Here is a 26,691-nt window from a genome sequence, read left to right on the forward strand (position 1 = left end):
AAGAACTAATCCAATGCAAAATAATGCACTGCTATTGAGTTTTGCACTAGAGCTAGTCTATATATCAGACAAATCTGAACTCATAAATTCTAACATTTTCACCCATTTTTTCACTGTTCCTGCAGCCAGATTTTTTGGAGCATACCCCATTCTTAATTCTTATACATAAACAAAGGTCTGGAGAAAAAATCATGCTTTTGTCCACCGTGTCCACAAGTAGGGCATTTTTGACGCTAACAGACCAAAATGCGATAACTTCAGTTTAACTTACCCTATGCTCATATATTTGGTGTGTATGATACTAGCATGGTTCCCAGGAAGCCTGTTGATTTTAGGTAAGAAGGTCAAAGGTAAAGGTCACAGTGACAGGTTTTCATCTTATCTTTCTGCAGTCCTTGTACACGCAATAACTTTAGTTTAACTTAATCTAGGGTCATATCATTTGGTGTATATGATACTAGCATATCGATCTTGAGGTCAAAGGTCAAGGTCAAGGTCACAGTTACCTGTTTTCATCTTACCCTTCTGCAGTCTTTGTAAATGCGATAACTGCAGTTTAACTTAACTAAGGCTCATATAATTGGTGTGTGTGTGTGATACTACATGTAGCATTGATTCCAGGAAGCCTAATGATTTTACGGTCAAAAGGTTGAAGGTCATGGTCACAATGACTTGTTTTCATCTACCCTTCTGCAGTACTTGTAAGCATGATAACTTCAATTTGACTTACATGTAACCTAGGCTCATATTATTTGGTGTGTATGAAACTAACATGGATGGCAGGAAGCCTATTGATTTTGAGGTCATAAGGTCAAGGTCACAGTGACATGTTTTCATAATTTGACCCTTCTGAGGTCTTTGTTAACAAGAGTACTTAGTTTAACTAAACCTAGGCTCATTTTATCTGGTGTGTATGATACTAGCATGGATTCCAGGAAGCCTATCGATCTTGAGGTCAAAGGTCAAGGTCACACTGACACGTTTTCATCTTGCCCTTCCGAAGCCTTTGTACGCACAATAACTTCTGTTGAAGTTACTACATGTATAGGCTCATACACTGTATAATTTGGTTTGTATGATACTAGCATAGATCCCAGGAATTGTATTGATTTTGAGGTCAGACAATCAAAGATGAAGTCGCCACCTTCCACTTTTCTTGCTTGACCAATAACTCCTTTTTCCATATTACAGGTGGGCATATTACTTACTCGCCTTAGCGACACTCTTGTTTCATCTTTGCCATAATAATCAACACTTGGATTGTGGGCATCAAGAGAAAGACAAGACAAAGCACAAAGTTGTGACCCTGGATATAATTAGTAGTGGAGATAGAGTATGTTAGAGTCTAAAGTGCCAAAAAACAGAGGACAGTACTCTGCTTGGTAGGTAACTAAGCTTCTATATCTCAACATCTTTGAAAAAATCTGTAAGTTGGATGGATCTTTCACTGCTGAGGTGTTAAGGGGGCTGGCCAAATTAATCCATCTGCATCACAAATCTGACAAATTAGCAGTGCATTACCATTCTTGTATTCTATCCCCCATGTCTCACTTTACATTTCTTGCTTACATTATAGGCTGCAGGAACACCTTGGTCAATCTGGAAGCTCGGCCAATATCAGCTAAGATGGTCACTAGGAGGTGCATCCTCGCCAGACTGTCTGAGGTGACCGCTGATCGTTACAGGGAGTTGATAGAGCAGGGTGCAGGGGCGTTAGTCATCTTGCTTCCTGAGTCTTTGACATCTGCACCACAGGATGTGCTCAATGTAAGTATCTATTTTGCCTCTGTGTGGTTGAATAACATACAATAGCACAATATTCAATGTTAATGAGTGTACAATCATTACGAAAATTACATGTACATGAGAGCCAAGTTGGCTCAGTCGGTAAAGCGTCTGCTCGTCGAACCAAAGATTTGGGTTCGAGTCCACCCCGAGCGGATGACTGAAGCCAGTGAGTTGTGTGTAAACGTCTCCCCTGTTTCATAGATGCAGGCTATGTTACAGTGGAAAACACTCTGTCCCTCGGAAAGGATGTTAAATGGAGGCCTCGTGTAGAGGAGAATCACCACCTTTGCACGTTGAGAACCCACTGCACTATTCGAATAAGAGTAGGGGTAAACATCAAATCTTAACCTGAGGTTAAGTTTTTGAAATGACATCATAACTTAGAAAGTATATGGACCTAGTTAATAAAACTTGGCCATAAGGTTAATCAAGTATTACTGAACATCCTATTAGAGTTTCATGTCACATGACCAAGGTCAAAGGTCATTTAGGGTCAATGAACTTAGACCATGTTGGAGGAATCAACATCGAAATCTTAACCTCAGGTTAAGTTTTTGAAATGTCATCATAACTTAGAAAATATATGGACCTAGTTCATGAAACTTGGACATAAGGTTAATCAAGTATCACTGAACATTTTGTGCAAGTTTCAGGTCACATGATCAAGGTCAAAGGTCATTTAGGGTCAATGAACTTTGGCCGAATTGGGGATATCTGTTGAATTCCCATCATAACTTTGAAAGTTTATGGATCTGATTCATGAAACTTGGACATAATAGTAATCAAGCATCACTGAACATTTTGTGCAAGTTTCAGGTCTCATGATTAAGGTCAAAGGTCATTTAGGGTCAATGAACTTTGGCCGAATCGGGGGTATCTGTTGAATTACCATCATAACTTTGAAAGTTTATTGGTCTAGTTCATTAAACTTGGACATAAGAGTAACCATGTATCACTGAACATCTTGTGCGAGTTAGAGTAGTTTTCAAAGTCAGCACTGCTGCTATATTGAACCGCGTGATGCAGGTGAGACGGCCAGAGGCATTCCACTTGTTTTATTTAAAACAAGCATCGCCGAGAGAGGGCGCTATATATCCAAGATTTGAATATTTGAAATTTTCTCAGAGAAGTGCAATTGGAAAAATATCTAACGGTCTCTACGCTTCAGTAAGACTGTCATATTAGATGATATTCGATTATCAATCACATTATTGACCCTTTACCAAAGCTATACACAGGCTTTAATAGTCAAAATTGACCTATCATGAAGACAATTGCAAATATTTTCTTGCAACACCCTCTAATCTACTTTTTGCCATTAGTGCATTGTTAAATAGTATAATAGCTGTCTTTAGTAGTACATGTATACGACCAAATGTACAAAGGTGGTTTAAAGGTCAAGTCCACCTCAGAAAAATGTTGATTTGAATCAATATTTTAGAGAAAAATCAGACAAGCACAATGCTGAAAATTTCATCAAAATCGGATGTAAAATAAGAAAGTTATGACATTTCAAAGTTTCGCTTATTTTTAACAAAATAAGTTTTATGAACGAGCCAGTTACATCCAAATGAGAGAGTCGATGATGTCACTGTTTCTTTTGTTTTTTATTGTTTGAATTATACAATATTTCAATTTTTACGAATTTGACAATTAGGACCTCCTTGCCTGAAGCACAAAATGTTGAAATAATGGAATTCCATGTGTTCAGGGAGGAATGAAACTTACATGTATTTCACATGACAATGACGAGAAAATAAAAATATTTCATATAATAAAATACAAAAGAAATAGTGAGTGATGTCGTCAGTTCCTCATTTGCATTCCGACCGAAATGTGCATATAACTGTTTTGTGAAATGAAGCGAAACTTTTAAATGCCATAAATTTCTTATTTTACATCCGATTTTGATGAAATTTTCAGTGTTATGCTTGTTGAATTTTTCTCTTTTTATTCAATCAAGTTTTTGTTCGGGTGGACTTGTCCTTTAAAAAAACACATTTGTACATGAGACCTTCAACATTGGTATCAGTGCACCACATTCTTTGATAAGTTTAGTGTGATATGAGTTTATAAAGAGAGTTTTGTTGTTGTTTAAAGCAATGGATGGAGTTAGAACCTTTGATGTTGGAGCAGGAGACAACTATGCCAGTGTACTTTGCATCAGAGGATGAAGAACTATTGTCCATTCATAGTGACATCCAGCAAGCAGTCAGTGGGGACCAAGCACCATCAGCTGCACAGGGTAAGTCAACTGACATCTTGAAATAAAAGAGAAAGAGTTTGACAAGATTGCTTTCATTTGTTGATGGCATGGAATGTGTTATTTTACTGCAAGTTTGTTTAAAAAAAAGTTTATTGTGTCTTATGGAAATAAAGGAAAAGGAAGAAAAAAGTGATTTGCAGAATTCTCCTTATTGTAGCTATTGTGAATTCTGTACTATTTGATTCTGTACTAACTCATTTTGATATTGTTACAACAACTAGCATTTACCTTTAAAGATGATTTCCAGTTTTGGTAACGATCTCAAAATGACTTTTTACAGAATCTAATATAATGACCACCCAAGTGTCTGTTTGTATGAATAGAAAATAAGTGCCAAAGGATTCTGGAAGAAATTGTGTAATTGCTGAGAAATAAGCAAAATAAGTGCGGATTCGGTCACTTCCGTCGGGTCTTTAGTCCAGCAATATTAATACACTGTCCCACGTGTGCCTATCTGTGTTGGTGATCTTTAGTGTGATCATTTTTCAGCGTATGTTTCAAGATTTCACAAAGTTCAGTTTATTTTTTTTGTACCAGATCTAGATCCTCGATTAAGCCTGGTTTTACAGGCTTTCTCATGAAATCAGTGTTTACTGCAACTACTGGAATTTCTCTTTAATCATGTATATCTTACAGCCCTTCTGAGTGCTGTTTATGCCAATGGTTTCCAGATGGTTGTGTCTGGTTCTCAGGCCAAACCTATCAAGGATGGTAATATCATCAGCTTTCAGGTAAACACTTACCCCAAAATGTCGAGAATTTGGATCAACTCTCCCTTAACATTCTCTGTGACCATTCCGCTGCATGAATTTTTTTTTACCACTTTGCTTGCTGACCTTATCATTTTAAAGCTTTGTGCTTATTTTAAGATCAAATTTGCAACGTCCGGATACGTGGTGATGAAAGTATGCATTGAATACATGTACGCAACATTTTGTCATTGCTTGTCAGACCAGAAATTGCTAAAAAAAACATGTTTCTGTGTACAAGGAGTATTCTCATCTTATTTGTAAATATATGGTTATTTTTGCTTTCATCAGCTGAAATCAATTATTTTTCATATGATCATGCTTCAAATAGCTTCTGTGATAAATTTGGTGAAAAGACAAAGGAAAACAAGAAGGTAGAAAAACAAAGAAATGCATAAAAATTCTTTGAAAAACAATATAATACCCAGGTAATTGATTTTCGATCCAAAGTTATTTTCGAACACAATTGTTAGAGATGCAGCAAGGAACATTTTTACACCAAATATTATTTAAGCAGCTTTAGTGAATAAGACCAAAGAGTATGATTTATGTATTGGTTTTTTTGTCTCACCTGCGAAGCAAAGTGAGACTATAGGCGCCGCTTTTCCGACGGCGGCGTCAACATCAAATCTTAACCTGAGGTTAAGTTTTTGAAATGACATCATAACTTAGAAAGTATATGGACCTAGTTAATAAAACTTGGCCATAAGGTTAATCAAGTATTACTGAACATCCTATTAGAGTTTCATGTCACATGACCAAGGTCAAAGGTCATTTAGGGTCAATGAACTTAGACCATGTTGGAGGAATCAACATCGAAATCTTAACCTCAGGTTAAGTTTTTGAAATGTCATCATAACTTAGAAAATATATGGACCTAGTTCATGAAACTTGGACATAAGGTTAATCAAGTATCACTGAACATCCTGCATGAGTTTCACGTCACATGACCAAGGTCAAAGGTCATTTAGGGTCAATGAACTTTGGCCAAATTGGGGATATCTGTTGAATTCCCATCATAACTTTGAAAGTTTATGGATCTGATTCATGAAACTTGGACATAATAGTAATCAAGCATCACTGAACATTTTGTGCAAGTTTCAGGTCACATGATCAAGGTCAAAGGTCATTTAGGGTCAATGAACTTTGGCCGAATTGGGGATATCTGTTGAATTCCCATCATAACTTTGAAAGTTTATGGATCTGATTCATGAAACTTGGACATAATAGTAATCAAGCATCACTGAACATTTTGTGCAAGTTTCAGGTCTCATGATTAAGGTCAAAGGTCATTTAGGGTCAATGAACTTTGGCCGAATCGGGGGTGTCTGTTGAATTACCATCATAACTTTGAAAGTTTATTGGTCTAGTTCATTAAACTTGGACATTAGAGTAATCAAGTATCACTGAACATCCTGTGTGTGTTTCAGGTCACATGTCCAAGGTCAAAGGTCAATGAACTTTAGCCGAATTGGGTGTATCTGTTGAATTACCATCATAACTTTGAAAGTTTATGGATCTGATTCATGAAACTTGTACATAAGAGTAATCAAGTATCACTGAACATCCTGTTCCAGTTTCAGGTCACATGATCAAGGTCAAAGGTCATGTAAGGTCAATGAACTTTGGCCATGTTGGGTTTTTTTGTTGAATAACCATCATATCTCTGTAAGTTTATTGGTCTAGTTCATAAAAAGAGGACATAAGAGTAACCATGTATCACTGAACATCTTGTGCGAGTTAGAGTAGTATGCAAAGTCAGCACTGCTGCTATATTGAACCGCGTGATGCAGGTGAGACGGCCAGAGGCATTCCACTTGTTTAGCATAATTCATTCATAATCCTTTAAATAAACAATACTGTGCAAGTACATTATAAAGTACATTACCATTGTGAATTTTTTTCCAAAGTGCTCATGTGATCCGCAGCCAAGATCTTAAGGGGGTGTCATATTCATCCAATACATGTATTTTGGACAAGACACTATTGTGCATATTATATATGATAATATAAAATATATTTTCTAATAATGTGGCCTTAAAATCACATTTGAAAACCAGAGTGCCTCACATGAAAGGATAAAGTGTTTAAGATGGAAACATATTTTTCACTTATTGATGATGGCACAATATTTTACTCCCTCGTGCTGCATTGATTGATTTTCTTGCATGAAATTTTAGTAGGAAAATAATTTTCATGTACTTCTTTAATCTTTGTCATTCTCATATTAAAGAAACTTTCTGGAGCTAGCTAACCTTGGCTTTTGTTTTTGGTACAGGGTCAGCTGACAGGGAAGGGTGTAGAAGATCAGCTTCCAACGTTAGCTGTTGTTGCTCACTATGATGCCTTTGGTGCTGCTCCGGTAAGAAATGTACAGTAGAACCTGTTCATAATAATATATCAAGGGAGGAAAGATGAGTAGTCTTTGTGAGCAGGTGGTCTTTGAAGGCAGTTTTAAATAGATTCATCTATTGATCGGATTTTTTTTTAGGGAATTCGAATTGTGGCCTTTATAGACTTTAGGAACAACCATATAGACAGACGTTTTCTGTATGGTGGTGGTTAAAGAAGGACCGACTCTAGTGTATAAGCCGTAAAGAATGTTTTAAAGATTGAGTGGAAACATTGCTGAGTGGTCTTTATTGTCATATAGAGGTGATATCTCGAGGAACACAGGATCTTATCTTGTATAGAGTACTTAGACTCATCAGCACATTGATGCGCTAGTGCCCTTTGGTAAGGCATTAATCCTCAGTACCAGGTCCTTCGGAGGGGACCTTAAGCCGTCAGTCCTCTGGTTGCTTGTTTACAAGCATTCATGCTTTCTTAGCAATCAGGTAAAAAAAAATCACCAATCACAATCAGTAGCCAGCAACACAAAGCCTAATGATTGAATGCTTTCATTGATCGTGATAAACAATCAATCGTAATAGTCTATGATCAGTCCCAAAGCATTGTTACAGGGCACCTGTCCTTGCTGTAGCCCAAGGTGACAAGGCAATTGAGTGCCAGTCTCACTTGATTTGCTACCCTAGAAATCCCCACTATTCTAGTGATTCTAAGGTGATTTTTTTTAATAAGAAAGTTCATGGCCCTCCTTCGGGATTACTTCGAGGGCTGCAGGTTGAGGTGTGTGGGTACATGTGACCAGATCGTCTATGAATGAGATATTGGTGACCAATGCCAACGTAACTATCCAATTCCCCCTGATAACGTTGATGGTTTCAGTCAGTCAGGAGTGCAAAGTGTGAAATTGTGTATGTCCTTATTGAACAAGAGTGGTTGGTTCACCTCATACTGTCAGGTATTGTCCTTACCTCTTTTTCCACTCTTCATGATTTGGTACATCATCCACCCCTACTATGTCTCTGGCCATTTCCTCCTCCTGCAACTGTCCACCGAAAACTCAAAACCTTTATTGAAACTTTATCACAGTTGTAGATTTCAGTTGTTATATCTTGCACTGTAACTTCAACATCACCTGTTATGAATATTCTTATTAATTCTCAGCATCTTTCACATGGAGCAGACTCTAATGGTAGCGGTGTAGTGGCCTTGTTGGAGTTAGCTAGACTTTTCAGTAAGCTTTATACCAGCTCTAGAACTCATGCCAAGTAAGTGAATTATCAATTACCAACTGAAGTTTGTGAATTTGTTTTCTCCATGCATTAATTAAAACTTTGCTAATCTTTATGTCAATTTGCCAATTTTGAAGAAAATTATCTTGTTTCTTAAGAAAATATTATTTATTCCCTCAAGTTTGATGTCACAATAAGTTATTTTAAATCACCATGATTTTTTAAAAAAAATCATTGATTTAAATCACTTCCATTGAAAAATGTACAAATCATGGACAAAGTATTTGTTCAATGCAGTTTTGATTCTTCAAGTCAACTGAAAAACTTTGAATTAACTTTATATCAACAAAAGATCAACAAAGTCTTCATATCTACTTAAAACAAATTAAAATCAAATTAATAAAATCAGGTAATTCCTTAAAAACTACAGATGTATGTTGTCAATAGGTACTCATTTTTGTCTCACCTGCGAAGCAAGTGAGACTATAGGCGCCGCTTTTCCGACGGCGACGGCGACGGCGGCGGCGGCGGCGTCAACATCAAATCTTAACCTGAGGTTAAGTTTTTGAAATGACATCATAACTTAGAAAGTATATGGACCTAGTTAATAAAACTTGGCCATAAGGTTAATCAAGTATTACTGAACATCCTATTAGAGTTTCATGTCACATGACCAAGGTCAAAGGTCATTTAGGGTCAATGAACTTAGACCATGTTGGAGGAATCAACATCGCAATCTTAACCTGAGGTTAAGTTTTTGAAATGTCATCATAACTTAGAAAATATATGGACCTAGTTCATGAAACTTGGACATAAGGTTAATCAAGTATCAATGAACATCCTGCATGAGTTTCACGTCACATGACCAAGGTCAAAGGTCATTTAGGGTCAATGAACTTTGGACGAATTGGGGATATCTGTTGAATTCCCATCATAACTTTGAAAGTTTATGGATCTGATTCATGAAACTTGGACATAATAGTAATCAAGCATCACTGAACATTTTGTGCAAGTTTCAGGTCACATGATCAAGGTCAAAGGTCATTTAGGGTCAATGAACTTTGGCCGAATTGGGGATATCTGTTGAATTCCCATCATAACTTTGAAAGTTTATGGATCTGATTCATGAAACTTGGACATAATAGTAATCAAGCATCACTGAACATTTTGTGCAAGTTTCAGGTCTCATGATTAAGGTCAAAGGTCATTTAGGGTCAATGAACTTTGGCCGAATCGGGGATATCTGTTGAATTACCATCATAACTTTGAAAGTTTATTGGTCTAGTTCGTTAAACTTGGACATTAGAGTAATCAAGTATCACTGAACATCCTGTGCGTGTTTCAGGTCACATGTCCAAGGTCAAAGGTCAATGAACTTTAGCCGAATTGGGTGTATCTGTTGAATTACCATCATAACTTTGAAAGTTTATGGATCTGATTCATGAAACTTGTACATAAGAGTAATCAAGTATCACTGAACATCCTGTTCGAGTTTCAGGTCACATGATCAAGGTCAAAGGTCATGTAAGGTCAATGAACTTTGGCCATGTTGGGGTTTTTTGTTGAATAACCATCATATCTCTGTAAGTTTATTGGTCTAGTTCATAAAAAGAGGACATAAGAGTAACCATGTATCACTGAACATCTTGTGCGAGTCAGAGTAGTATGCAAAGTCAGCACTGCTGCTATATTGAACCGCGTGATGCAGGTGAGACGGCCAGAGGCATTCCACTTGTTTGTAAATTATGTCGAGTTTTTCTTCTGAAATTTTACATTCTTTGTCAGTTATTATTAGTCAATTTCTTTCTTAACATAAAGTTTTCACATAATCCAAAGACTTTTCAGAGAGCAGTTTGTAAAAAAAAATATATAATATACAAAAGTCAATGAGAAAAGGTTTGTCGGCAGTTTTCCAGTTTTGATCCTTCGCCTACACATAACTACTTCTGTCATGTAAAATAAAAAATGATACCTGCATGTAATCAACATATTTAACATGCCTCTTATTTCGTATTGTTACATTTATCATACATTTGATGTTTTAAATAACATAATTATAAAAATCACATTAACATAATGTAGTACAGTCATAATTTGACTGTTGAGAAAAGCTTTCTCTTATAAACCTTTTAAGTCACTGCAGCCCATTTTATGTTCAGTGCTACAAATAATGGAAGTTTTGTATCTGCATGTAATAATGGAAAGAGCTCTATAACAACAATTTGCAAAACTCAGAATAAACATTTAACACTGCATTTAAATGTTAAGATGCAGGTACTTCAGTTACAATCATTGGCAGTTGTAAGCTGTGTCTCATTTAAAATAAAATACTTCTTTTTGTAATACATATGTTGTAATTTAAGCAGTTTTGCAGTTTTTATCCTTTAAGTTAAAAGTAAGTAGATTTTTTTTCATACTTCATGGATCAAACAGATTTTTTTGTAGAGAATATGGGAATAAAAATTGTAGATTAATGTAAAAAATCACAGTAACATAATGTAGTATAGTCACCCTTTGACTAAGCTATCTCTTATATTGTTCTCCAAAACTGAGAGTTTTGCATCTATATCTGTAGCAAGAGAAGAGCTTTTTATCAAACTAAAAAGATCCTAAACATATACAGTTGTAGTCTCTCTTTGACTATTGTAAAGCTGTGACTAATTGAAAAAAAAAATCATTGATTTGAATTATTTCTCTTACAATATACATGAATACTAGTAATTGGCAAAGGGTTTGTTGGCAGTTTTGATAAGGATTTTTTTTCTCTTGGATTTTTTAAATATTTGAATGAAAAATCACAGAGGGGAATTTTCTCTACTCACTGGGAATTCCCTATGGAATATTCCTTCATAGGCCTATGTATGATAGAATTAAGTTCAGATACATGATTCCTCAAATTTATTTTTAATTGTCCATTTTTACTGGATTTTAATTACAAAATATGTGGTTAAGAACAATATTAGGGGTGAAATGTATAACATCAATATTGATGTCATTGTAAGAGTAAGGGGGGAAAATTACCCTTTTTTTTCGAAGGAACTTTTAAAAGATAAAAAAAATCTGATTTAAATAAAAAAATCTGATTTTTTGATTTTTTTTAAAAAATCAAAAAAATTGCCAACCTTGTATGTACCTAAGAAACTCGGTTAACAGTTTATGCTGCCCACACCATATCAGTCTTAGGATAGACACGTTCAATTTGATGTTGTAATAAATTGGAATAGTGGACAATTGTTTGGGGGGGGGGGCTACCAAAACTTAAGAGAGGCTTGATCATTTTTCTACTTCAGCTATAATCTTCAAAGAACTCAGCAGCCTATTTCTTGATTCCAGAGTCTGTCTTATTGAGAAGAAACTGTACAGGAAACACTTGTATCCTGGATAGACCCTATGAGGTCAAATTCCAAATTATCCAAATTGACCCAAATCTTTCTAAATGCTTCCTTATTCAGGTGTTATTCACACACAATGCCATTTCCTATTATTTAAACACATGCTGCATTCCTTGTAGCATCACAATAGGTAAGGTTCAAATGGAATTCAATGGTGTTTGTATTTATTCAGGTATAACCTGCTATTCTTCCTGTCTGGTGGGGGTAAATTCAACTATCATGGAACTAAAAGATGGATTGAAGATCAGCTAGAGAGTCAAGGTGAGTTCTATTTCTACATTCAGTTTTCGGTTGATCATCAGGTTTCTTGTATTTTACTCTTGACTGCCTCTCATTTTTTTGGCACACTTGTAGACCATTAAATAAAGAAATACATCTATAAGGTATTTCAATTGATAATGGAAAATGTTTTGTAGAACAAGATGTTTAGATTCTTGCTTTTTGGAACCTATTCAGTTGAAATAAAATAAATTTCTTTTGAAATCTTCTCTTGATTTGGGCATAAGCATGCTCTGTAGAGTAATTGTGTCTTGGTACTATTGGTGCTATTTTTGAAGTGCTTTTCTATGTATTTTGTTTCTCCTAATAATAAAAATAATGTCATATTTTACCCAGGTTAGCCATTTCAGTTCCAAAAATGTTCTCCCAATGGGCCCTGCTTAACATGATTTTTATCTAAGTATCTATCATCTAAGCATCTCTCTAAATTGATGTACCAAATTTATTGCATTTGATGATGATAGTTATGATGATTTTCCGTGGTAACATAGCCTGCATCTATGAAACATGGGAGAGACGTTTACACCCAACACACTGGCTTCAGTTATCCTCCCGTGGTGGACTCTACCCACAATCCTTGGTTGGACGGGCAGACGCTTTACCGACTGAGCCAAATTCGCTCTCATTTGGATACATGCTGATAGATTAACTTTGTGCTTTTCTAACCTTATGTTAAAATGTATCTTTTTTTTTATTAGAATCTTCTCTGTTGAGTGATGTATCCTATGTGATGTGCCTTGATACGATTGGTGCCAGTGATGAACTCTACTTACATGTATCTAAACCACCTAAGGAGGGTTCAGAATCTCATCAAATATTGCAGGTTGGTATACAAAGGGGAAACCCCCTAAACTGAGAATGATTAATGAGGAATGGATATACTTTGAGCAATAATGCACCTAGGATAGGATCTGTTTATTTGCAGAATGAATTCAATGTGTACTTTGCCCATCTGTATATTTTAATGGTTTTCAAGCCTATTTCAATCTCTGGTGAAAGGTAAATGATGGAGTTATATTAGAAATATTTTTATCATTCGGGGGGGGGGGGGGGGTTATTTTTTGGAAATATGAATAATATTGTCCTCTCTCAATAATATTTTTAATTTTCTTTATTATGACATTATTTGGTATCAGAAAGTTATAGACAATTTCAGCAGGGCATGTTTGGGACAAGGAATTATGAAAAAAAATGCAGATGTTTTATTTTGATTTAGCACCCAATCAGAATGAATCGTCATGTAAAATTCCAAACTCTACACTATGTAATACATCTTTACTGGTACCCTTTACTGTTATCCTGGGGGGCGTTTCATGAAAGGACTTGTCAGACATTTTATCCGACAAGTACCAGTTTATCCGACAGTTACCATAGGAGCAGTGCCTCTCAGCCAATCACAATCAAGGAAAGATGTCAGATCTGACAACTCGTTGGATGAAAATATTGATGAAACACTCCCCAAATGTCAATGATGTACTAATCCTACAATGGTTGCATTAATTTCTAGTGCAGAACACAGTTTCAATAATTAACATAAGAATTGTTTAATAAACACTTTTTAGTGTCAATTTTCAAGTTAATTGCATTGAAAAGGGATTTGCAAACTAACCCATGTGGGATTATGCCATCATTGGCACAAATTTACATAGTAAAGAATACCTCCTGATTATCCAAGTGCGAAGACATACCACATAGATATGGTTTGAAATTATTTTGGAGAAGATACTCCTGGCCATATATAATGGTTATACGTTCATGACATATATTTTCCTTGAATTGGGGATTTGTGAGGCGTCAATTTTTTTTTTACTCACTCGGTATGGATGATAATGTGGTATCTTGCAAATCATTTCCATCAACGTTGTGAATTGACTGTACCTGACTCACCCATCCCTATACACCATCATCTCTTCTCCAGGGTCTTGAAAACGTTACCAGGTCCCTGTACCCATCAATGAAGTTCAGTATGGTTCATAAGCGTATTAACCTAGCTGATGATTGGTTGGCGTGGGAACATGAAAGGTTTAGCATGCAAAGACTTCCTGCAGGAACCCTTTCTCATCTCTCTGCCTATGACAGTGCCTCAAGGTCTACCATTACAGATGATAGGTAAGTTTACACTGGGTATTGCACAACTGGAGAGCGTTTCATGAAAGGACTTGTTGGACTTTTTATCCAACAAGATCCGAAAGTTACTGTAGTAGCAATGCTTCTCAACCAATCAGAATCCAGGAAAGTTGTCAGATCTGACAACTTGTCGGACGAAAATATTGATGAAACACCCCCTGAAGTCACAGTTAGCAACTTGCCGTTTTGAACCCTTTGTGTAGCTGTTTTCTCTCTCATTTATAGCCGTACTGTAGCCCTTTTGAAAAATGGCTAGAAAGCTGAATTTTATCCATTTAGAGTTCTCCCTGAAATATATAGTACATGGAACAACTAGATAGTGGTGAATTTTATCAATTTAGATTTCTCCCTCAAGTTTAGTGCATGGAACGGGTACAAAATGGTCATTTTTTTTTTGCTGCTTTGCTCACAGTGAATGTGATCCCAGTTTTTCTTTGAATTACTAGTAATGTACAAATGTTATGTTTTCTGTAACAAAATTTTTACTTTTTACCAAAAAATCATGTTATCCAAGAAGTTGTTATCAAAATTTACATATTCACAGACTTGATGTTTATTTATTGAGAAATCTGTTTTTCTTGCCGTAGTGTAGTCGGCTATTGAACAGCTATATGAAACGCAACTCAGATGGAAATGAATAGTAGTTACCATTGCAGTGATTGGTCTTGCGCTTGTAATGATAAGTGAAAAAAATATACAATAAATATATTCCAAATAAATTACTCTAATCTGAAAAATAATGATGGGGGTGTTGTGGCCTAGTGGTTACGACTCTCGTCTTTCAATCAGAGGGACGTGGATTCAAATCCCAGCTATGGAGTGTTTTCCATCAGCAAGAAATATACCCACATTGTGCTGCTCTCGACCCAGGTGGGGTGAATGGGTACCTGGTAGGGTTTATTCTTTAAACACTTATGAATGTACATGTATGTGCATGTACAATCTGTCAAATTGGATCATTTTTCCAGACCAGAACACGTGGAAAGTATGCTTTATTTTTGTCTTTTATATTATATTTAGCCTAAATTGAAGATATTTCTCTTGTATCAAGAGATTTAACGTTGGCAGATTCACATGTATAATGTATTTATTATTTCAGTTCCAGGGTAGATTCTAATAAGCTTGCAAGAAATGTGAAGATCATCGCTGAAACTCTTGCTCATCATATATTTGGTATAGGATCCTCAGATATGGAGGTCTTTGTCGATGGATATGTAAGTATGATATCATTGTTTCAATCAATTTGCATGTATTGATTTGAAGTCATTAGCAATACACAGTTTGTAATTTCAGCTTTTTTTAAGCTCTTTATTTTTGGTTACTCTACATTCTAAAATTGATATATTATCTCGGTTTTAGAACGAAGAATTTTGAAACTTTTAGAAATTAGGTTTTTTTAAATTTACCATTTTCTACACATTCCTGTATGTGCTTTGCACAGGATATATCACTAGGTCATTGTATAATAATGTATTCTTTTCAGAAAAGAAGTTTTGAAGCCTTGTTGGTATAATGGTATAAATATGAACATATGTTGCAGTTTCTTCCAATTCTCTGCTAATGCAAACTGTTCTATGTATTTAGTAATGAGCTCAATGAAGATTGAGACGTGTTGCATTCAAGTATTTCATAAACATGGTTACGTAGAGCGCCATTGGCATCACCAACACCAGCTATCAACACTTGTCAATAGCAAACTTGCCAGGGGGTTGGAAGCGACTTTTGAAGAGGAAAAAAAAATTGATGAGCAGTAAAGAAAAATGACTCTCGCTCCTAAAATGAAACTAGATATTGGTCAAATTCCTAAATTTGTGCATACCAATCTAATATCCAGGGGTGTTGCCTATATACGGTTCTATGACATTTGCTCCGATGCAAGATCTGCAGGTTAAGCAAAATATAAATCTAATTTCCAAAACTAAAAAAAAAAACTATAATCCTAATCTTTGCATTATTCTGAACCAGAAATTTTCTTACAATCCTGACTCTAACCCTATGCCTTCTGAGATATTAAAGGGGAAGTTCACCCTGAAGAAAACTTTGTTGTAAAAATATAAGAAAAAATAGTAAAAAATATTGGTGAATGTTTGAGAAAAATCCGTTGAAGAGTAAGAAAGTTATTAGAGTTCAAAGTTTTGGATATGTGACGTCATAAACGAGCAGCTGCCCCATGTGTTATGTAATATAAAATGCATGAATTTCAAATTTTGTATGGTTCCTGATGACTTAATTTTGTTTTCTATTCATGATCGGGTGTAAAATGATTTGTCTATTGATATACAAAAGGTACAGTGAAAACCATTTTCAATTTTCTGAGAAAATGACATTTCATTGATTTTTTACCATTCGCTATGTAGAAATGCTGCTCGCATATGACGTCACAAATCAAATCATTGAAATTCTAATAACTTTTTAATTATTTGATGAATTTTTCTCAAACCTTCGGTCGGCAATTTTTTTTACTATTTTTTCTGCTATTTTTACAAGAAAGTTTTTGTCAGGGTGAACTGCCCCTTTAAGACCGGAGCAAATGTCTCAGGAGCAAATGTTGTGTCACCATAATATACAAAGCACCGCCTCCCCCTGAAAATTCTTGAAGAGGGGTGGGGTGCTCCTGCTTTCCAGGGCTATGCAAACTTGCCAATAGCATGCTTTTCAACTTCCCAACACTGTACTTGTCAACACCAAATTTTATTTTTTGGTTGCGCTGCATTGTGATTTACTGGAAAATTATCCTAAGTTCTTTCGTAATTTGGGTAAGATATTTTCATAAAAATAATGCGGTTGTAGGTAGACTGTATTGAAAAATGTATGTAATCAAAGAGAGTTTGTGTAGGAATTTTGATTTTAGATTGAAATCTCATTTCCCCACATACTAAATTGAAAAAAAAAACTAAGCAAGTGTTTATCAAGGTTCCGGATAAGGGGAGGCTGGATACAGGAGGTTGGACTGTATTTCTCAACACCAAACTTCTTGACATCAAACTTTGCCACACTGAACTTGTCAACACCCATTTTAATCCTTCTATTGTTCATTTACATTCCCAGGATGTGAATAAGGACTCGATAGATTCCTGGATAAAGTATTTATCATCTGAGCCCAGGTCAGCACAGCTATTAACCAAAGATCAACCTTTACTGCAGACACTACAGAGCGCCCTCTCTAGGCACCTCAAAGATGTCAAACGGCTAACCATCAAAGCAGATAAGAGGTTTGCAAGATCATGCTATATCAAACTTACAATGACAGCTCAATTACAAATTCATTTTTTTTATTGGTTTTAATACAGATCAACATCAAAACTCAATTAATTTATAAAACAGAAGATACATTAATATACATGTATCCCATTGAAAATCATATGATGTAAAAAATAAATCAAAATTACATGCAGGAAATATGAAATATAATGAATCAGAAGTATAGATTGAATGAATATGTTGAAATGGTTAATGCAATTATAAGCATAAATGCAGAAGACCCCTCCCCCCTTTATTACACATTATTTCGTTAAAAAAAAATATATTTAGTATGAACTTTTAATCATCAATACCCTTTGGATGCAATGTAAATTCACTAGCTTCAGGAAATGTTTTACCATACAAAAATGTTCATTGTAGTGTAGAATGGGAGCATTGTTAATTTGTGTTTAACAGCTGTAAGTAAAACAATGTGTGAAGCCAATAGTTTCATTTTTCTTAGTTGTCAATTTCTGACAGTCATCCCTATTATCAACTTGTGAGAGTTTTATGTTTATATCTTTTATATATTTTTAGGGAACCTGAGTATGTTTTCTACGACGGTCTCAAGTTCACTGTGCATGCTTACAAGTAAGTATTATCAAATTGATTTACCGTAAGTAACGGTGTATTAACCGCACCTTTTTCTCGGTGGGATAGAAGCAAAAGTCGGGGGTGCGGTTTATACACGGTGACGGGTCTGAGCCAGCCCGCCGTAACCCCTCCCGTACATGTACGATGTCTGCCAGTTCACAACACATCGAGTGGCCGGGCGTAGCCCCCCACAGGCATTGTCGTTTTGAGGGGTATGAGCAGCGGGTAATGGGGAAGCGATTAATGAAATATTGTCCATAACAAACGCACCTACCTTAATGACACTAATTTTGACTTTATTCTCGATTCAAAGTAGCGAAGTTCCTTGGCTAAGTTAAAAGAGACGCCAAGCATCTCGGTAATATTTTGTCACCGCTGTGCGAGAGTTGAGTGAGCTCAGAGATTGCGTTCTACTATGGTTATAGTGCGACTTAAGCTGGCGCTATTCAAATTCCAGTTTCGCGCGCGCCAGCTTGTTTTTTTTTCCTTCCTGTTTGCTTTTCATGAATACCATGTAAGCCACGCAGGAGAGAGACGGCACGAAGCCGTAAAAAACAACTGGAAAAAATGTCAATTTCTTTGTTTCTTGAACCTTCCTGTAATCCCGTATCCAAAATTCATGCTAAGACATCAAATTTCTGAAAGTGATTGTGAGGTTGTGATGCAAGAAATGTGAATGTTTCTTCCTCCTACGCTGGGAAAGTCACAGATTATGATTTGATAAAATGTACTGGCATGACTGGTACTGTATCGTAGTTTGCAATGTAATGGCAGTGCTGTGTGTGTGTGCACACTGTGACTGTGAGGTGAGTGTGTAAGTGGCCAATATTGTCGGGACTGTTCTTTCTTTCTAACATTTGTAGATGAATTTATCAAGAACAGCAGATTTCCGATAATCTCTTTGGATACTTTGAAATCTTAAACTTAGTTTTTGTTTCTTCGTACCTCAAATATGCATGTAAATATAGGCCTAACACGGGTGCGGTTAATACACCGTTACTTACGGTAAGCAGTTAACTCCTTGGCAGTGTGGCATATAAGCTACTATTATGGAAACTTGGCGGCCATCCAATGGTAACTTGCATGGAATCCTTGATTCTGATTGGCTGTAGGTCATTGTTACCATGGTAGTTACCATTGGATGGTAAAATTACCATAATAGTAACTCTTATGCAACCGGACCCTAATCTTTTTATTAGTAGTTAATGTGTTGAGATATAATGGATTGTTTTGGCTTTAACAATATGCCGCAGCGCAATCGTTTTTTTACCATGCTGCTTGCTGACTTTTTACCTCCAAGTCTTGTGCAATATTTTGTAAGCACATGTTGGTCTAAAAATTGCTCAAAAGCGTGATAACGTATACAAAGTCAATGTAAATTGTGTTTTTCAACCGAAAATCATAAATGTATGATTATTTTTCCTTTTTTGTTTTAGATGGATTTATTTTATTTATGATCGCAAAAGAGTCCCTGACAAAGTTCATCGCAAAAAACCCCCAAAGCTTTGAATAAACAAAGATATACATAAAAATAAAAAAAAACAATATGATACATAGGAAATTGATTATTTTTCAGCGATTTTTTTGTAGATTTTTGTTAGAAATGTAAAAATTTATATGTTCATCAAAAATTAGCATTCTCCTAGCTATAGAAAGTGAGTTAAAAGGCAATAACATGCACAAAATAAAAAATTATGGCAAATTTCATGTTTATTTGCACAATGAATTAATACAAAAGTACAAGCAATAAATTTTTTGAAAATTTTACTGTACAGTCTTGTAGATCACATCCGGCTCTACACGTGTGCAAATTTTTGCAGTGATCACACAATCAATTGCCAAGATCTGAGTGGGGGGGGGGGGTCAAATTGACCCCCCTGCCAGAATATGTTGGTCTGAAAAAGCCAAGTAAAGATAGGGTTAATTAGATACGCCTGGTTCACTATGGACAGTGATATCTTTTCTCATGGTTGGCTGAATTAAATCATTTTTAAGTGGAGAATGCCAACAGAGAAATATCATCAATATTTGATGTTATTTAGACTTTGGGATCAAAAGCTAATGCAAGTAGTCACAACAACAATTATGTTGCGACAAACTCTTTGATATCAAGGTCAGTTGTCATCATGGATCTAGAGCTAGTATATTTACATAAACCTAACTTTGGGAATCATTAAATCCAAGTTTACCACCCAGATAAGAACATGTGGGACAGTGTATTATTCTTGCTTGGATGAGACTGGCCACCAAGGAGGAATGCCATGCATATTCTGACCATTATTCAGCAACTGCACATATTTTAGTCTTCATTACCCTATACACTTTCTTTTCTTCCTGGGTGTAAGAAGTTAATGTCTCTAAATGTAAGTGTTTTGAGCGTACAGGTGAATATATGCACAGTTTGTATTGATTATCTAATTGGTTCATGCTTTCTGAATTTAAGTCTTAACTAGTTCACTTACCATATTGCTGTTTTCAAGACCCCTTGAACACCCAAATGCCATTAACACTTGAGACATTTCCAAATTTAATGACTCATGAACAATTTCTTTATTAAGACACATTTGAAGAGGCCTTGTATGTCATGTTATCATTTCAGTGTAAAACCAGCTGTGTTTGACCTGTTCCTGGCTGCGGGCATAGCAAGCTACCTTGGGCTTATCTATCTAACAGTGCAAGTAAGTTCATTCTGTTACCCCATTCTCATGTAATCTGATAAACAATTTACCAATATCATCAAATATTGATCTTCATGAAATGATTTGTCTCATATTAAAGGTCAAGTCCACCCCAGGAAAATGCTGACTTGAATAGAGAAAAATCAAACTAGCATAGTGCTGAAAATTTCATCAAAATCAGATGTAAAATAAGAAAGTTATGATTCAATTATTTTTCACAAAACGGTGATATGCACAAATAGGTCGATGATGTCCATCACTCACTATTTCTTTTGTTTTTTTTGTTTGAATTATACAATATTTCATTTTGTCTCACCTGCGAAGCAAAGTGAGACTATAGGCGCCGCTTTTCCGACGGCGGCGTCAACATCAAATCTTAACCTGAGGTTAAAGTTTTGAAATGACGTCATAACTTAGAAAGTATATGGACCTGGTTAATGAAACTTGGCCATAAGGTTAATCAAGTATTACTGAACATCCTATTAGAGTTTCATGTCACATGACCAAGGTCAAAGGTCATTTAGGGTCAATAAACTTAGACCATGTTGGAGGAATCAACATCGAAATCTTAACCAGAGGTTAAGTTTTTGAAATGTCATCATAACTTAGAAAATATATGGACCTAGTTCATGAAACTTGGACATAAGGTTAATCAAGTATCACTGAACATCCTACATGAGGTTCATGTCACATGACCAAGGTCAAAGGTCATTTAGGGTCAATGAACTTTGGCCAAATTGGGGATATCTGTTGATTTCCCCTCATAACTTTGAAAGTTTATGGATCTGATTCATGAAACTTGGACATAATAGTAATCAAGCATCACTGAAAATTTTGTGCAAGTTTGAGGTCTCATGATTAAGGTCAAAGGTCATTTAGGGTCAATGAACTTTGGCCAAATCGGGGGTATCTGTTGAATTACCATCATAACTTTGAAAGTTTATTGGTCTAGTTCATTAAACTTGGACATTAGAGTAATCAAGTATCACTGAACATCCTGTGCGCGTTTCAGGTCACATGGCCAAGGTCAAAGGTCAATGAACTTTGGCCGAATTGGGTTTTTTTTGTTGAATAACCATCATATCTCTGTAAGTTTATTGGTCTAGTTCATAAAAAGTGGACATAAGAGTAACCATGTATCACTGAACATCTTGTGCGAGTTAGAGTAGTATTCAAAGTCAGCAATGCTGCTATATTGAACCGCGTGATGCAGGTGAGACGGCCAGAGGCATTCCACTTGTTTACAGATTTGACAATGAGGACCAACTTGACTGAACCATATAGTATTAAACAATGCTAATTCTACATGTTCAGAGAGGAATTACTTGTATCACTGGACAATGAGGAGAAAATTAGAATATTTCATACTTCATATCATAAAATACAAAAGAAACAGTGAATGGATGACGTCAAAGTCTCCTCATTTGCATACCAGCCAGGATGTGCATATAACTGTTTTGTGAAATTAAGCGAATCTTTAAAATGTCATAACTTTCTTAGTTTACATCCGATTTTGATGAAATTTTCAGTGTTATGCTTGTTGGATTTTTCTCTTTTTATTCAAATCAACTTTTTGTTGGGATGGACTTGTCCTTTAAATAATTCAAATGACTACAAGGTACAAGGAACATTTGCAAGAAACTGAGAATATTCGCTTCGCCCACATCCACTTATTTTTCAGACAGTTTACATTCCAATTTTGTGCATTTCTGTCAAAAATGTCTTGTACTTGACATCCCCCTCTTACAGTCCGACCTCTCTTATCCGGCCTCCCCTTATTCGGATCTCTCTATTATCCGGTACGAACACTTGCCAACCAGTACGATTTTATCGTATTTAGTACGATAAAACAAGTAAAATACGACAGTACGATTTTGGCCATCAAAAATACGATTTCCCGACTTTCTGTGATTGTCCTGTTTTTGTCCCATATATGTGTGCTATGTATAAGCACAGTTTCAAATTGCCAAGTGCGTCTTTTTTTCAGTACCATAAAAAGTGAGCTACGTCCGTCTTTTTTTTCCCTGTAATACATGTACGCGCATGCTTCCAGTAGCGGTAACAGTTTTTCCCTACTTCACCATGTGCAATTTCTAATGCACACATTTCCAGTCGGGATATCACAATTCTGTGAAATAGTAATTTGAATTGCACAGGAGATAAATCCCCGTTCTCAGCACATAGGATGTTCGAGTCTTTTATCCTCACAGTCGCCGACTTTGCTTGTCAAAACGGAGCCTTATTAATCCAAAATCAATAGTTGTGAATAATAGCTTAATTTCTTTCTTGGTGGGAGGTAAATATCAGACAATAAATTACAAGCAAGGCTCCATCTAAAAAAAAAAATAGGAGGACGCCGTGCACTTGAGTGTGGTACTTGTAATAGCTAGCCAGTTTGAGCTCACGTTCTCTGCCAGAGCTCTGGGTGAGAATTCTATCAGTAATGGCCTAAGTGATGGTGATTTTCTGTTTCAGATAGAGTTTAGATTTCATGTTAATTTTTGAAAACTGTCAAAAAACTTCATGATTCCTTCATTGTGATGAATATTTAAGTTATTAATGAATACATTTTCACAGAATTTAGACTCTCCCTGAATGAAAGGCATTTTCTGTGAAGATCTGCGTTTTTAAATAACTTGTGAAAAACTTAAGGTACATGAACCTACAACATGTACATTTAAAAAATCACATGTACTGTAGCCTGTGGCTATGTGCTGGAATTTGAATAGACTGAGTTAGATATTGATTTAATTTCTTCATTTCTTTAACATAATTTATATGCAATCCAAGTGCACCTCACAGTCACAATCATACACAAACACTCACCCACAACCGTGATTCTAACCATGAAAAAAAAACTTAAATTTTTTTTTCTAAATTTATTATTTGATCTGAATTCTCTCTTTTTTATATGTTTATTTTATTCATTTATTTAGATTTTTTTTTTTTTTTTTGGGGGGGGGTGGTTCATTGTTTGTGGTTCATTAAAGATGAAAAGTAAATAAGCCCATGTAAAGGGGATGTGGAGTGAGGGTGTCAAAACACACTTAAACATTTAAATCTGATTTCTTAGTTGTTTGAATAAGCCTATTACTTACTACTAATTAAAAAATTGCAGGAGCTGCGCTTACTATAAACAAATTTGGAGTGTGGTTCACAGTTATATTCTTTTTTTTAATTGCCCCTGGTTCCAGAAAATTGCCCCCGGTTCCTGTAAAAAGCCCGCGAGCCGGGGGCAATTTTTTTTAAAGCCTTGCTTAATTCAAGGCTTGCACTGGTCATGTTGAGTTTTCGTGAAAATCTGATTTTTCACTAAAAAATATGATTTTTGAGGATATTCAGTCTGATTTTTTGTGTCAAGAGGTTGGCATCTCTGCACATGTCTGTCTAGCTAATTACGCTAGGCCTCGATACGAACAATGCCATCTATCGTGTTTGAGCCTACAGTCAGTATAACAATGGCTGACATTGCGAAGCTGTGATACCCGCCGCGAAAATCTAATAGTAAAACTGAGTTTCATCGAGTCATTCTCTTTCTTTCGATGTATGCTAGATGTATACCTCAATCATTTTAGCAGGTAAATTATCCAACGATTTTGGCCATTGATTGATTTCATTTCCATAAAAATACCGCCTATAATTTGCACTGACACTGCAGTGAATACTGTCTGTATGCCCACTACAATACATTAGGTAACATGTACCAGTAGCTACCGCCAATACTTTGGGGAGCTGCAGGCGCAGGCAGCAGCTGCGTGTATTTGATATCGGGTCTCCCAGATCCAGATAAATCCCTTATCTGGATTGGTGCTGGTCCCAACGTGTCCGGATAAGAGAGGCCGGACTGTATACTTGAAGACGTTTGATGATATCAGCATGTTGATCTCTGGATTCATATGGAATAAAATTTGGTTGTTCCCTTTAATATATTTTATCTAAACTATGTGACTGTTATCTACTTCAGTTTGCATTGTACACATTTCCATCTATTTTGCTGGACCCATGATTGAAACTAAATTATTCTTATTACATTGTATTTTCATTTTCTGTTTTCCTCGTAGAACTTCAGCATGTTGAAGGACACCGTAAGAAGCTACGTTGCCAAGAAACCCAAGATACACTAGTCAGCAGTGGTACTCTTTAAGCTTTCTATGACAGTACACATCATCTGGGTCTATTTACACAAGGCTTGTCAATTGATCATACAGTTGATTTGTTATGATGGATTGCATATAATTAGCAATGCAATCGATCGTGAAAATCAGCAGATGATCAATCTTTAAACTTTGTGATACCAGGCCCTGTCTGGAGTCAGATAGGAATAGTGTTGACCTATCTATACTTGTTGATATATCCTTGAACATGTATGGATGTAATTGCATTCTATTGTTTTATCTCAGTCTGGCTCTATACAGATGTTTTTTATGTGTGTTTTTCATTATTTCAGGTGACTGAAGTCAATTGCACTATTAATGCATGTTATATTGAAGTATTATTGTGTTTAAAAAAAGAAGGGTTATTGTGGTGTGTTTACAATGAGTGAAAATAAAAGAAAACTCCATATTATGTTAATAATACTGTATGACTGGCTGGGATACAGGAGGGGGGGGGGTGATGATGTATTGATGTAATGAGATCCTATGCATTATCCTTATATGGGGGGGGGGGTACGTGATTTTAATCCTCCAAGGTCCCTCTATTTCAAAATATGGAAATGTGAAACGTGAGGGATCCTTTATTTCATCAAAGAGGAAGTTGCTTTGTACTTCATCTTGTGAACATGCATTCATTATCTTGTGGAAAGTAATTTGGAAATGAAATGATTACAGTGGTCTCCTGTATATTGTATCCAGATGAAAGAATGACGTTGAATAATGAAAAGTTTGGTCATGAACACGGAATGATATTTATGAGAGCATGAATAAAGAATGTTAATCATAATTGTCCTTGAGGATATGGTAAAATGACATCCATGTTTCTCTTTCAGGTGTCTGGGTATAAGATTAGTTTGTGCAATTCAATCTGAATAGAAGTATGGTAATTACAAGAAATCAATATGTTGCAGTTGAACTGGCATCATTTAGCATATCCTTGAACTGTTTTAATCTTAATGAAGATTGGTTGAAATGATGAATGTTGATTGATAAATGATATTTTTTTTATTTTTCAATGTTTCAGGTGTGGTTAGTAATAATCTTGCACAAAGTAAGAATTTCAAAGGAATCCTTTTCATTAATGATATGTCAATGTTTTTAAACAATTTGATGTATCACAATGATTTGTGATCAATAGCAAATAGGTAGAGAGTATGAACATTGAACACTATGCACGTTAACTAGTATTTCAATTGGTCAGTCTGTGCTATTTTGGCAATTGATGGCAATTAATTGTGTAATGATGAACCCAGATATTTAAATCACAATTTGAAATCAATCAATTTAGATATTTCACATACATGTATGTACAATTTACCAGCGTGTTGTTGTTTTTGTGTGTACTTTCCGTCATATGTTGGCTAAAGATTCTTTTTTTCTTGCCGCCATCCCATTGTGGGGGCATCAACCTTAAAGGAGAACGAAACCATCGGAACAAGATAGCTTGTGTGAAAACAGAAAAGTTAAAGAAACAGATCAACAAAAGTTTGAGAAAAATCAGACAAATAATGAGAAAGTTATGAGCATTTGAATATTGCGATCACTAATGCTATGGAGATCCACAAATTGGAAATGCGACAAAGATGTGTGATGTCACTTGTGAACAACTCTCCCCATTACTTTAGTATATATTTCACTTGAATTGTCTCTTTTATCACATCTATCCATAGATCATATGTTCTTTTAATAGGAGGGCATGTAATACAGATTTTTAACGAATACATCATGGATATAGAGTTTGTATCACCATAAGAAAAAGCAAAAAAGAGACATTTTGAGCGTATTTTATAGTCCATCAAAAGGAAAGTTCACATGTGACATCAAACATCCTTGTCGCATTGCCAAC

General features: G+C 35.6%; 1 protein-coding gene across 1 annotated transcript in view; it reads left to right on the top strand.

The window, feature by feature from the left end:
• LOC121416330 (nicalin-1-like) overlaps positions 1 to 25,645 on the top strand; it is a 34,530-nt gene extending 8,885 nt beyond the window's left edge. The window contains exons 2-14 of the mRNA XM_041609893.1: positions 1,577 to 1,767; positions 3,889 to 4,033; positions 4,691 to 4,785; positions 7,082 to 7,165; positions 8,314 to 8,417; positions 11,946 to 12,034; positions 12,751 to 12,875; positions 13,971 to 14,161; positions 15,279 to 15,393; positions 17,228 to 17,391; positions 17,957 to 18,010; positions 20,613 to 20,691; positions 24,753 to 25,645. Of these exons, the coding sequence (XP_041465827.1) occupies positions 1,577 to 1,767; positions 3,889 to 4,033; positions 4,691 to 4,785; positions 7,082 to 7,165; positions 8,314 to 8,417; positions 11,946 to 12,034; positions 12,751 to 12,875; positions 13,971 to 14,161; positions 15,279 to 15,393; positions 17,228 to 17,391; positions 17,957 to 18,010; positions 20,613 to 20,691; positions 24,753 to 24,815 (1,499 nt within the window). The 3' untranslated portion in view covers positions 24,816 to 25,645. The remainder of the gene's footprint in view (positions 1 to 1,576; positions 1,768 to 3,888; positions 4,034 to 4,690; positions 4,786 to 7,081; positions 7,166 to 8,313; positions 8,418 to 11,945; positions 12,035 to 12,750; positions 12,876 to 13,970; positions 14,162 to 15,278; positions 15,394 to 17,227; positions 17,392 to 17,956; positions 18,011 to 20,612; positions 20,692 to 24,752) is intronic.
• Positions 25,646 to 26,691: the final 1,046 nt, after the last annotated feature.

This window comes from Lytechinus variegatus, chromosome 5 (assembly GCF_018143015.1).
Source record: "Lytechinus variegatus isolate NC3 chromosome 5, Lvar_3.0, whole genome shotgun sequence".
Taxonomy (NCBI): domain Eukaryota; kingdom Metazoa; phylum Echinodermata; class Echinoidea; order Temnopleuroida; family Toxopneustidae; genus Lytechinus; species Lytechinus variegatus.